Consider the following 13,507-nt stretch of genomic DNA (forward strand, 5'->3'; position numbering starts at 1 on the left):
TGGCCTAGGGGAAAATTTTAATGGGGTTTTAAAGTAATTTTTAAATCAATCTGACCACATTACTAATATTTGTTTTTACTTATGTTTTTAATATTGTAGTTCTGGGGATTAGTGTTTTATCTGGTTGTTAGCCGCCCTGAGTCCGCAAGGAGAAGGGCGGGATATAAATTAAATTAATAATAATAATAATAATAATAAAAAATGGGTCAAAACCCAATAACTGTCTCACTTAGCAATGGACATTTTGAGCTCAATTGTGGTCATGAGTCGAGGACTACCTGTACAGGGTTGAGGCAGGATGGTTCCTGACCCTCCTTCTCTGAAAAAGAAAATATACAGAGGAGAGAATTTGCAGGGACAAAGTATAAGTCTATTATAAACTACTCTTTTGCAGTTTGAATGAAGGTTTGGAAAGCACAAAACACATCCATGTAAAGAAATTTATATTGTTTCCTGCTGGCAGAATTACCTACTTTTCACCGAAAGCCAAGGGAAGGCAAAATTACACTACACAAAAAAGTGAACTTGACAGTAGATATTTACAATCTGGAATAAAAGCCTTCGAAATTGCAGCCTTCCAAAATTGCAGTGCTGGAAAGTCAACGAATAACCATTAAATCTGCCACACATGACCGCAAAGTGTTTTGTTTCCTCTGAGATATTTCTTGCCCATTCTTCTTCTCTTTTGTCGGTTGTCTTCAAGGATACCATTTAGTTTAATCTTGACACGGAGCGATTTTGTAATCAGTCGAAGAAGTAACATGCAAAAAGAGCGCATTTTTAAGTTTGCAATTCCAAGCGCCACCAGGAAAGTTTTAAGAAATAAAATCAAATGCGACGTAAAGGAAAAACGAGCGCGAACTGCAAATACGCCGTGCTTTGATGATAAAAATCTGTTGCCTTCCAGGGCAGGATACAGAACTGTCACCCCCGTTCGCTTACTCCCTTTCAGAGTTCTGCCAACAACACTAGAAGAATTCTGAAAATCACAAAGTTTTCAGACAGTATTTTCAGTGCTGCACAGATTTTATGTAGCTCTATTAAGGAGGGTCTCTTATGCAGAGGTCCCCAACCTGTGGGCCGCAGCCCATGACCGGGGCGTGACCTGTAGGCCACTGGGCCACGGAACAGGCTGGCCAGTGCATGCACGTGTGTATGCGTATTCACCCCCACTCATGCTAGCGCCACTGCCTCTACACAAACAGGGCACCGCGTGGCACAAACAGGGTGCTGTGCGGTGAAAATGGGGCACCATGTGGCACAAATGGGGCGCCAGGCGGTGAAAACAAGGCGCCGTTGGCAAAACCAGGGTGGTGATAGCCCCTGCGCGGCAAAAATGGGGCGGTGCTAGTGAATGTCACACGGGTGCTAGCACTGCCCCATTTGCGTCACGTGTGCTCATGGCCCCATTTGTATGCGCGCATGCACGTGCACATAAAATGTCTCCTCCCCCCTTTTCTTCCGGTCCGCCAAGAAAGATTGGAGACCTCTGCTCTAATGCACAACAGGTAGTCTCGACTTATGACCATAACTGAGCCGGAATTATGGTCATGCTGGCAGTTAAGCAGATCACCACCCAATTTTACAACCTTTTTTGTGTGCTGGTCATTAAATGAATGATGCAGTCGTTAAGCAAACATGTCAGTTGTTAAGTGTCTGCAATGAGTGTAATTTGCCAGAATCAGGAAGTAATTGCTGATTTACTATTGCAACCATCTGGCATCGGCGTAACACACAAACCAACTAAAGCCCTCCAAAATATCCTAAGTAAACCAAAAGACCCAGCAGAAAAAAAACCAAAATGGGGGTCATCTACAACAGGGTCCCCAACCCCTGGGCCATGGACCGGTCCCGGTCCGCAGTATGCCAGCAACCGGTCCGCACAAACAAGCAAAGCCCCCATCTGTGGGTTGCAGGCAGCACACAAAACCACGCACTCTCTGGTCCGTGGAAAAACCTCTCTCCATGGAACTGGTCCCTGGTGACCAAAAGGTTGGGGATCTCTGTTTTAAATAATTAAATTGAATTGTTAAATTCAACAAGTTGTCCTGTGGTGAGTTGGCTGTGGAGTTTTCCCATTCCACTCCCACCAATAGTCACAATAAAATATAAATTAAAAGGAAACCCCACTCCCTACTAGCACTGATGATGTTACTGGTTTGGGTAATGAAACGTCTGCAAGAAAACAACCAAGCACAGAGAGCACCAAGGACCCCCTCATTTCTGGATTTGTCCCCAAGAATTTTGGAGGCTCTAAAACTCCACATCAAACAAACCCTCTCTAAAACAAGCCTCCTCTAAGAGCAAAGGCATTCTATAATGTAAATAATAATATGTGCTTGACTTTGCATAAATTCTGTTTCTACTTATTACAGAAGAAAAAGAGGCAGGCAGCACAGAGGGGGGAAAAATGCCTCCCTTGCCACAAGAAATATTATTGTGACATACTTTGGTTTCTGAAAATGCCATCTAAAATGGTAAGGATTCTCTCATATTCCTCCATTAAATGTAATTAAAGCAAACCCTGCTTCCTTCATTCCTTTCTACATTCTTTGGGTTGCAGTCCCACCCAGGAGTGATAAACCACTCCTTTTTTGATAACAAAACCCAACGGTAAATAAATGCGTGCAAATGTTAGCATTGGACTGAATCTGTTTCCAAACCCTTTTGGAAGGCTGATATGGTTCCGGTGATTTTTTTTACAACGAACAGCGACTATCAGGGACACACAGAGGTTAAGGATTAGGAAAGAGTTACATGACAAGTCTAAACCAAAAACGAGACAAATTGCTGTGTTGCCAACTTCTCCAGAAGTTCTCATTTGCACCAGTACAAAGAGAACAAAAAATACATCTTGCAAAAAACTAGTGCTGGCTAAGGCTTTACTTAGGGGTTCTACCACGGAGGTGTATAGATTTTTATACTCTCAATTATGCAAAAAATAAGGTAGGATTACATATTTGATTCTAATGCCAGAACATGACCCTTTCAGTTCTAATTACTGTATATTAAAACAACGTGGTTATCTTGCACAGAAAACTTGCACAGAAAACACCTATATTTTTTTTTAAAAAGGGAGCACTTTTATCTCTTGACTAATGACAGCTTGTTACATACAAGAAACTCGAAGTACAAATTTTGAAAGTCAGAAAAACCTAAAAATTGGACCTATCAGATTTACCACTCAGCTCATGTCCTAAACAGGTAATTTCCTGGTGGTGTCATAGCTAAATAGCAATTATAGGTAGTCCTCAACTTACAACAGTTCATTTACCGATCATTCAAAATTACGACAGCGCTGAAAAAAGTGATTTTCAACCAGCCCCTCACACTTACCACTATTGCATCATCAAAATTTGGGCGCTTGGCAACTAGAAAGTTATTTATGATGGGGTTAGATAATCACCATTTGTGATCTTCCTAGCTGACTTCCCAAAAGTCAAGTCAATGGGGAAAAGTAGACTCATTTAAAGACGGCATGATTCACTTAAGAGCTGCGGTGATTCGTGTAACCATGGCAAAAAAAGTCGTAAAACTGGACGCAAATTCAAGAAGAAAAAATTGCTTTCATGTCTCTATTTCAGGGATGATTTTAGTGGCATGATTCATAACGTTTTATTGAAACTCACTTAGAGTCACTTTACAGCTGTCCAGGGACACAGGGAGAAGATTTTACAATCTTTTGCCCCACCAAAACATAACAAAAAAGAGATTTGCATCTTTAAACCTATTTTCTTACAGAGAGATATGAGCTACATCTTCCAAACATTTGTAATGGGAATATTAACCCACTGTGGTTCCCAAAAGATTTGCAATTACTATTTATTTTATCAATATAGGATGCTGTTTATAACAATATAAAAAAGAGGAACTTTAAAGCAAAAGTTTGGATTATCAGTAAAGCTGTAGATTCCCTCTCTTTCCCAACACTGATTTTTTACACAGATAAAATCGAAATTTATTTTAAAGACAATTGTACCAGACTTGCATTAATTAAACCCCTTAAATAAAATCTCCTTCAAATCTGTTTGAAGGAGTGTTTTCTTTTGTATTAACCTGCCAAATCTCTATTTAATGTCCCTATTTAAATATTAAATTAAGCACATGGGTATAAGAATGGGAAGACTTTCTGTTGTGATGTGATATATGATTTCCTTCCAAAATTTTATTTGTTTTTTTTAAAACATATGGTGCTTTGATCAAGAGTTTTAATTAATCATCATAATATGTCTGATAGGCACCTGTGAGAATGCTAATATCAAATCTCAGGACAAGAACAGGTCACATAGATTTTGAAAATTCCTACATAATCTAATCTTAGGTCATGTATGCTGAGGTCAACAGGAAAACGTTTCAGAGGAAATAAAATACTGAACAACAACAAAAATACGTAACCAAACCAAAGCTCTTTTAATTGCCCTATTATAAAGTGCATCATATATACCTAGGTCCAGGTAGTTCTCAAGTTACAACCATTCGTTTAATGACTGTTCAAAGTTACTGAAAAAAGTGACTTACGACCATTTTTCATGCTTACGACTGCTGCAGCATCCTGGTGGTCATGTGATCAAAACTCAGACGCTTGGCAACTGGCATGTACTTATGACGGTTGCAGTGTCCCTGGGATCATGTGATCCCCTTTTGCGACCTTCTGACAAGCAAAGTGAATGGGAAAGTCAGATTCACTTTACAACCGTGTTACTAACTTAATAACTGCGGTGATTCACTTAACAATTGTGGCAGGTAAGGTTGTAAAATGGGGAAAAATTCACTTAACAATTAACAATTTTGGGCTCAGCTGTGATCATAAGTCAAGGACTACCTAAAATGGATAGAATTTTACTGTATGATTCATGTATAAGATTCCTAAAATAATATATAGCTGGCTGGGTGACTTTGAGCCAGGCACTTTCTCTCAACCTATCCCTACCTCACAGACAGACAGACAGACAGACAGAAAGACAGATAGATGGCTGGATGGCTGGATAGATTAGATAGATTAGATAGATAGATAGATAGATAGATAGATAGATAGATAGATAGATAGATAGATAGATAGATAGATAGATAGATAGATAGATAGATAGATGATAGATAGATAGATGATAGACAGATGGATATGATGGATAGATGGATGGATGGATGGATGGATAGACAGACAGACAGACAGACGACCTTTATTGTCACACATTAAAAATGAAATGTAGTTGCTCTCAAAGTGTACACATACATAACACATGTTTAAAATACTATATACAACATATGTATAGACCTACACCCTTACATATAAGCAACATATAAATACTAATCACTGTCCATCTTGGATACATAACAGAAAGAGGAAGCTTGAGAGTTCGCAAGGTTTATACTCTGTGGAAAGAAACTGTGACTGATTCTGGATGTTCTGCTTCGGATACCACGGAGCTTTTTCCCAGAAGGGGTAGCGTCCCAGACAATCTTACGGACCCTGCTCAAGCAACGGCGGAGTATTAGGTATGTTCACCGCCTTGAGTTATGTGTATAAAGTAATAAAGGTGGGATGAAAATTGAATAAATTAATTAAAAGGCCTATGTATGTTTCCTCCAACTGTAGAATTCATGCTCAGATGTAATAATGCCCAAGAGGATGTTGCCAGCAAAACAGAAGAGCCCAAATAAGAGCGAATGCTATAAACTCCAGCACACAATAGTTGCCACTTACGAAGCAGGAAAAGATGAAATGGAAACTGCAGGTGTGATTGTCAACCCAAGCAACAGAGGTCCTGCATCTTCTGCTCATTAAATCTGCAGGATCCTTTTAGAGGCAAAAATGCTTTTTCACTGCGACTGCCACGCAGTGCCTTTTAAAATCACAATCGACTTTTATAGTTAATCCCTCGATTTACAACCGTAATTGAGCCGGCTATTTTTGGTCTGTAAGTGGTGACGGTCGTAAAGAGGGTCCTCGCACAGCTGTAAAGAGGGTCATCATGTGGCTGTGCCTGATTTCACAACCCTATCTTTGAAGTGGTCGTTAAGCAAACGTGGCAGTTGTTAAGTGAACCCAGTGTTTGCCAAGTGGTGTTTTTCTGTTGGAAATTAGACATAAATGCCAGTTTCCTGCAAAATTGTAAATCGCAGCCAAGGGGCTGTGGGGTGCTGCAAATGGTCAAACAATTAATAGAGGGATAGAATCAAGATCACGTGAAGTATTAATACCACTTTGCAATGCCTTGGTAAGGCCACACTTGGAATATTGCATCCAGTTTTGGTCACCACGATGTAAAAAAGATGTTGAGACTCTAGAAAGAGTACAGAGAAGAGCAACAAAGATGATTAGGGGACTGGAGGCTGAAACATATAAGGAACGGCTGCTGGAATTGGGTATGTCTAGTTTAATGAAGAGAAGGACGAGGGGGGACATGATAGCAGCGTTCCAATATCTCAGGGGCTGCCCCAAAGAAGAGGGAGTCAAGCTATTCTCCAAAGCGCCTGAAGGCAGGACAAGAAGCAACGGATGGAAACTAACCAAAGAGAGAAGCAACCTAGAACTAAGGAGAAACTTCCTGACAGTTAGAACAATTAACCAGTGGAACAACCTACCTCCAGAAGCGGTGAATGCTCCAACACTGGAAGTTTTTAAGAAGAAACTGGACAGCCATTTGTCCGAAATGGTATAGGGTTTCCTGCCTGAGCAGGGGGTTGGACTAGATGACCTCCAAGGTCCCTTCCAACTTTATCATTATTATTATTAATGCAAGCTGGCTGCTGAATGCAAAAACGCGGTGACATGATCACAGCAGATTTTGGAACTCTGAATCTGTGTCATAAATCCCTTTTCCAGGATTCAGCATGACTTTGAATGGTCGCTAAGAGACTGGTCATGAATCAAGAGTCACGTATACATACTAAATGTGAAAAGCATTTTACTCATATATATATAAAGAGTAACAATTCCACTGGGGTTTTCTCCCAGCCCTTTCTCATTTTATTTCCACTGGAAAAATATGAGTCCTTAGGGAAGAAAAAGTGTGGTTTTCTTCTGCTTCAGGTTGGCCCATGTGCCATCACACCTCTAGATTGTTTTTTGCAGCAGTTGCTTAGAATCACAGCTTTTATCTCCTGGCAGTAATCTTAACAACCTGCAGACCTCTGAAGCTGTTATTTGCAATTACAAAGTGCAACGTATCTGTAAACACTCCGGTAAAGTACGCCGATAGCCCGATCATAAAATTTCCCCCTTTTGGCCAACGTTCAACACAAATGGACTTTCCCCCCCCCCATATTTGCAGAGCCCTCTATTTTCACTGCATTCCCACCTAAATTCATCTTATGAAAAATACACGAGAAAAAAGAGTCTGCGAGAAGCTTCTCTAGTATAAATTTATTCCCATCGATTCCGAAAATTAAATCCCAAACTGTGCACAGCCATAACCGTGGGTACAACTGAAGGAAGTCACACGCACACAGTCATGCTTTTCGCAGTTTTGATTTGGAAGAATTTTATTTCAGGGGCAGACTTTCTAGTCTGAATGCATAAAGGTCTCTTAGGCAGCTCTGAAAAGATTGGGGGGGGGGGGGTTGAGGAAGGATGTGTCAAGCCAAACTCGATTCCTGGCGATTTTAGGGACCCGTTTATGTGCAGTTTTATGGGGGACAATGCAAGCCGCCTTAGCAGCCATTTGTCGCAAGCAAGAGCAGCTTTCGCCGCTAATTCAAATAAAGAAAAATAAAGTCTGCAAACTGCCTGCAAGTCCCTTTCTGCGGTTGTGTGGTCATTTCTATTTGGTGTGCAACAAGGGCAAGGCTTTCACATGACTCATGTCTTCAGAATGCACAGCAAACAGAGTGTTAATCCAACAGAAATCAGCTGGATTTGATTTACTGCACTGGCCCGTGTTTAAACGAGAGGGTTGGACTTCATGACACATCTTGCCGTTCTTTATTAGGGGTAACTAGATTCCGATGAATGCGAAACCCATACGCAGGTAGTCCTCGATTTACGACCACAATTGAGCGCCAAAATTTATGTCGCTAAGTGAGACATTTGTTAAGTGAGTTGCCGCCCCCTTTACGACCTTTCTTGACACAGTTGTTAAGTGAATCACTGCAGCTGGTTAATAACACGATTGTTGAGTCAATCCCGGCTTCCCCAACTGACTTTGCTTGCAAAAGGGGAATCGCATGACAATAATAATAATAATAAAGTTGGAAGGGACCTTGGAGGTCATCTAGTCCAACCCCCTGCTCAGGCAGGGAACCCTACACCATTTCGGACAAATGGCTGTCCAGTCTCTTCTTAAAAACTTCCAGTGTTGGAGCATTCACCGCTTCTGGAGGCAGGTGGTTCCATGGGTTAATTGTTCTCACTGTCAGGAAGTTTCTCCTTAGTTCTAGGTTGCTTCTCTCCTTGGTTAGGAGAGACCGGAACATTGTAGCCGTCATAAAGGTGAATCAGTTGCCAAGCATCTGAATTTTGATCGCGTGACCATGGAGATGCTGCAATGGCCGTAACTGTGAAAAATGGTCGTAAGTCGCTTTTTTCAGTGTTGCTGTAACTTCGAACAATCCCTAAATGAACCGTTGTTGAGGACGACCTGTATTTTGAGGATGGGCTAGCTGTTTTGAAATGTCTACTGACAGATCTTCCAACCTGTGAATATTTCGTCCAGATTATCTACCACGGACGAAGCAGTTGAATGCTGTTTTTCAGTCCTCCGTGAAATACAAATCATTAATAGACATGTTCTAGAACAGACATGTCAAACACAAGGCCCGGGGGCCGGATGCGGCCCGCGAAGTGGTTTCATGTGGCCCGCGAAGCCATCCTGGAAACAGTGAGGGAACAGCCCCCGCTGCCTTGGCCCTGGCCCAGGCCAGCCGGGATCCAATGTACAATTTTGTGGTGGCCATCTATGCTGAAACACATTCAGTCTTAGCTCCACAAGGCCGTCTAGAAACAGCGAGGAACCAGCCCCTGCCGTGTCGGCCCTGCCCCCTGGGTGCATGCTGGGGAGGTGTCACCCTTTGTGAGGAATGAAGAAATGCACCATGCCTTGGCGCTTGCCCCGGTCCCACCCCCTTCTGCCAGAGACCCCCAGATCTGTCCCACTCCTGCCCAGGCCCCCACAGGCACCCTTGATGCGAACGATGTCGAGCTGGCCAGGCGCACCCAGTAGGCCACACCCACTCCATCCACGCCCACCCAGTAGGCCGCACCCATCCGGGCCACACCCATACGCCCCTCCCCGAGAGCAACCGCAATGCTGATGCGGCCCTCAATGAAATTGAGTTTGGCACCCCTGTTCTAGAACTAAATGATGCAAGTCAAGTATTGCGAGTGTTCTTCCTGATACTTGCGACAGAGTAATGACTTAAAAACAAAAAAGGGGGGGAAGCAATGTGAATCCTAAATAGAGAAGAAAGATCACACAAAGCTAGCTCAGGAAACTGCTTTAATATGCTAAGTCAGTTCCTCATTATATCCCATGGCCAGATCAATAGAAATCAAAGATCAGTTCTGTGCAAAGCATAATCAACCCATTTCCTAAGAGCTTCTCTCTTCCCTTCTCTGGACAAATCCTGAAATGCTTTCTACCGTCAGCTGTAGCCACCAAACTCATGCAGGAAAAAAAATATCAAAGGACATTATCAGAATTTAATTCTTCACTCTCCTCGCAAGTAAATCTCCCGAACACGCCTGACGAAATAACTTAAGCTTTTCAGATATTTTTTACTTGTCCATCAGGAAAAGCAAGGCTTGTTTCATTCTTAATGACTGAGAAAAAGATTAGAGATTTCATGAGTTGTGTACCTTCTACTGTTTTTACACAATGACCACATAACAGACGTGGCAAGAGTTATCGGATACCTGTAAAAAAAACTAAGGTTTGTCTGTCTTTCAAAAAAAATTAATGGCGTCAAGACCTAGATTGCTCCCAGTTCAAACGTTGGGATTATAGCAATTTTATACTGGAAGAGAGCCGTCTTGAAGAGGACAAATAAATGGCACACTGGAGCATCTGTTTAAAATGGGAACTAGAATGCGTGAACTGTAGTGGTTTCCAGGTTTTGCAAAAGAGCCTCGGCATAATGTTTCAGCTTTGTGGTCTGGTGGCAGCTTTACAGCTTCTTAAGCTCAGATCAGAAGAAAATTGAACATTTCACTTCCGGGTTACTTGTTCAAACTCCATCATCCACGATTATGAATACTGCAAAGCAGAGTTTCTCAACCTTGGCAATTTTAAGATGGGGGGACTTCATGCTGGCTGGGGGAATTCTGGGAATTGAAGCCCACCCCTTTTAAAGTGGCCAGGGTTGAGAGACAATGCTGTAAAGACTTAATGTAAATATTATTATTTAGTAAATGTGTTTGCCACCCCTCTCCCTACAAGGCCCCAAACCAGGGTATTTAATTTCTCACGGTGACTAACAACCTGCCCTTAGAAACTCCAATACAGGGCATAAGAAAAACTTTGTTCTCAACTATGACATCCTTTTACCAAATCTGGAGGCAAAATATATGCAATGAAGCTATTGACAGATATTCTAGGCAGCTGGTGAAATGAGCTGCACCAACAAAAGCTTATCGCTTTTAACAAAACATGTTAAGTCAGGAAAAGCACCATCACGCTTCTCTCCCACGAAGAGTAACAAATGGACAAGTATGAAAAGTCTCTGCCTTTTCACTTTTTCAAGCCAGTTTTTTTTTTCTCTAGAGAATCTAAATTCCATGGAAAATCTGACTGCCTGAGGCTCAGCCAAATCCAGCCGCCTATCTGCAGCATGCTAACCAAATATATATAATAAATGCGATAAACACTTTTGCATCCAAAAATTATTTAAGTGCCCCTTTATCCCAATAGGATTCATACTACGGCGTGCGAATTTTTAGAGCGTGGAGTCCGAACGCGTGTCAAGAATGATGGCATTTTTGCTGCCTGGCTGGGAGCAAAGAAAGTAAAGAAACTTTTTGATATGCTAAGTGAAAAATATGAGAATCGGGTTTTGATACAGACAGTCCTCGACTTACGACCACAATTGAGGCCCAAAATTTATGTTGCTCAATGAGACATTTGTGAAGCGAATTTTGCCCCATTTCATGACCTTTCTTGCCACAGTTGTTAAGTGAATCATTGCAGTTGTTAAGTTAGTAACATGGTTGTTAAGTGAATCTGGCTTTCCCCTGTTTACTCTGCTTGTCAGAACGTTGCAAAAGGGGATCACGTGATCCTCCGGGACGTTGCAACCGTCGTAAATATGAACTAGTGGCCGAGCGTCTGAATTTCGATCATGTGACCCTGGGGATGCTGCAACGGCTGTCCCTTTTTTCACGGCCGTTGTAACTTTGAACTGTCACTAAATGGACTGTTGTAAGTTGAGGACTACCTGTACATCGACAGTCATAAACAAACAATCTGTTTCTCTTATATTTAGCTTGAGCTCTCTTAACTTTGCTATCAGGGTAGGCAAAGTCAATGAAAATAGAGCTGGAAGGGACCTTGGAGGTCATCTAGTCCAACCCCCTGCTCAGGCAGGAGACCCTATACCATTTCAGACATGTGGCTGTCCAGTCTCTTCTTAAACACCTCCAGTGTTGGACCACCCACAACGTCTGAAGGCAAGTTGTTCTACTTGTTAATTCTCCTCACTGTTAGGAAGTGTCTCCTTAATTCCAGGTTGCTTCTCTCCTTGATTAGTTTCCATCCTGCCCTCTGGTGCTTTGGAAAATAAGTTGACCCCCTTCCTCTTTCTGACAGCCCCTCAAATACTGGAATATTGCTATCATGCCTCCCCCCCCCAGTCCTTCTTTTCTCTAGACTAGCCAAACCCAAATCTTCATAGGTTTTGGCCCCCAGGCCTTTAAAAGTTAGTTGCCAACCGTTCAATTCAAAACTGGTACAAGAACTGGCATTTTTCTGTCAAAAATGCCCTTACAGCTGTTGCACAGAATTTTAAACGGCCAGAGCTATGACAGCTTGCAAAGACACAACACGACACAGCCCGACTAGACAGCGTTACATTTTTAACTACCGTGGAAAGACACAGGGGAAAGTGTGATGCTGCCGTCTTCGCTCTTAATTACAGTCTTCCGGCACGACGGTTAATGATCTCTCCAGCTTTTCATTTAAAAAAATAAAAAAATTTTAAAAAGATTTAGCGGTGCAGAAGGAAACCAGATTTAGCTCGGCCCTCCTTGTACCCCAACTCTGAAAAGAAACACAATTCAGCTTAACCCTGCTATTATCTGCAGGCGTACTTCTGAATCGCACACACAACACGCTTACCGTTGCTGTAGGCGTACGGCGATTCCGATGCCCCGTCTTGAAGACTCTCCAGGATTTCTCCTTTGCCCACGTCGCTGTCGCCAACCAACAAAAACTTCAGCAGATAATCGTAGCTTTTTACAGGGCTGCCCTGGGTTCCCATTCTCCCTCTCATTAGTGAAGGTGCACGATTCGCATGCTAAACAGCCAGCCAGACTGAGAGATGCTGGAGACGCCAATCTTGCAGGGGTAATCTTGAGAGAGTTAGCGCGATTCTGTTTTTTCCCCAAAGAGGACACAACTCAAAAGAATGGTTCTTCTCACAAGAGTCTCATCATCCTTTGTGAATGAAGGGCTGCTGTCAAAATATGTCAGGATTCTGGGAGGGGGGGGAGAAGAGAGAATGGGAAAAAGATGACCTACTTACTTTGTTCAAGAGTTGCAAAATACAAGCAAGCTTTAAAAAGTCTCTTAAGCTTCCAAGAAGGATATTAACAATAGCCAGATTGGTAACTCTTCCACTTCTACGTATAAAATAAGGGAGAAGATCCATTCATTGTCACGTTAGCGACAAGTTAATCTAGCAAGAAAAATGATAAAATGAAATTATTTGATATATAGGCAGCTACTCTGTTGTAAAGGAAGAGACTGTTCCTAGATCTATTCATTGGATACTATTTATTTACACAAAAACATGCAGAGATTTTAGATTTCTTGCTCGTGCCTTTCCTTTCTCCCATCCACACACCCAACATCTTTTGACTGTCCTGTAAAAGAAATCAAGTGTGTTTCATTTGACTTGCATAATTACTATTAATACGGTGCCCTGCAATATTCGTATTTTTACAGTGCTGACAATTCCCTTACTCTACCTAATTTTTCTTTAAGGGATATTATTATTTTCTGCCCTTTCCTAATCTTTTCCAAGGCTAACTGCAGCTGGATCAAGATATTCCGAAACAAATGGATCTTCAAGAAGGAACCAATAATAAACTATAATCTCTCTCTCTCTCTTTTGTGTTTATAAACGAGAGTTAAATTGTAATAAAAAAAGGAGCAAATTGTTTTTCTTTCAGGGTATGCTTCCCCCAGCATTGTGAGCTAATAAATCATGTCAACCGTTGCAATTACAGAAAAAGGGGATGGCTGAAGATTAATTAACAAGGAACAGAAGGTGAGAGGGAGAAGTCCAGAAAAGGACAAGAATAAAGATGAGATATGAACACAAAGGTATAAAACCATGGTGACTGGAAAGAGTGTAA

General features: G+C 41.8%; 1 protein-coding gene across 2 annotated transcripts in view; it reads right to left on the reverse strand.

Annotated features, from left to right (window-relative positions):
- The window catches only part of RAB40C (RAB40C, member RAS oncogene family), a 47,297-nt gene extending 34,877 nt beyond the window's left edge, over positions 1–12,420 (reverse strand). The window contains exon 1 of one of the 2 annotated variants that reach the window (XM_015819194.2): positions 12,267–12,420. In XM_015819194.2, coding sequence (XP_015674680.2) covers positions 12,267–12,420 — 154 coding nt within the window. The remainder of the gene's footprint in view (positions 1–12,266) is intronic. The other variant, XM_015819196.1, reaches the window with a different exon arrangement.
- Between the last annotated feature and the right edge of the window lie 1,087 nt (positions 12,421–13,507).

Source organism: Protobothrops mucrosquamatus, unplaced genomic scaffold (genome assembly GCF_001527695.2).
Source record: "Protobothrops mucrosquamatus isolate PMUCROS unplaced genomic scaffold, P.Mucros_1.0 scaffold873, whole genome shotgun sequence".
In the NCBI taxonomy this organism is placed as follows: domain Eukaryota; kingdom Metazoa; phylum Chordata; class Lepidosauria; order Squamata; family Viperidae; genus Protobothrops; species Protobothrops mucrosquamatus.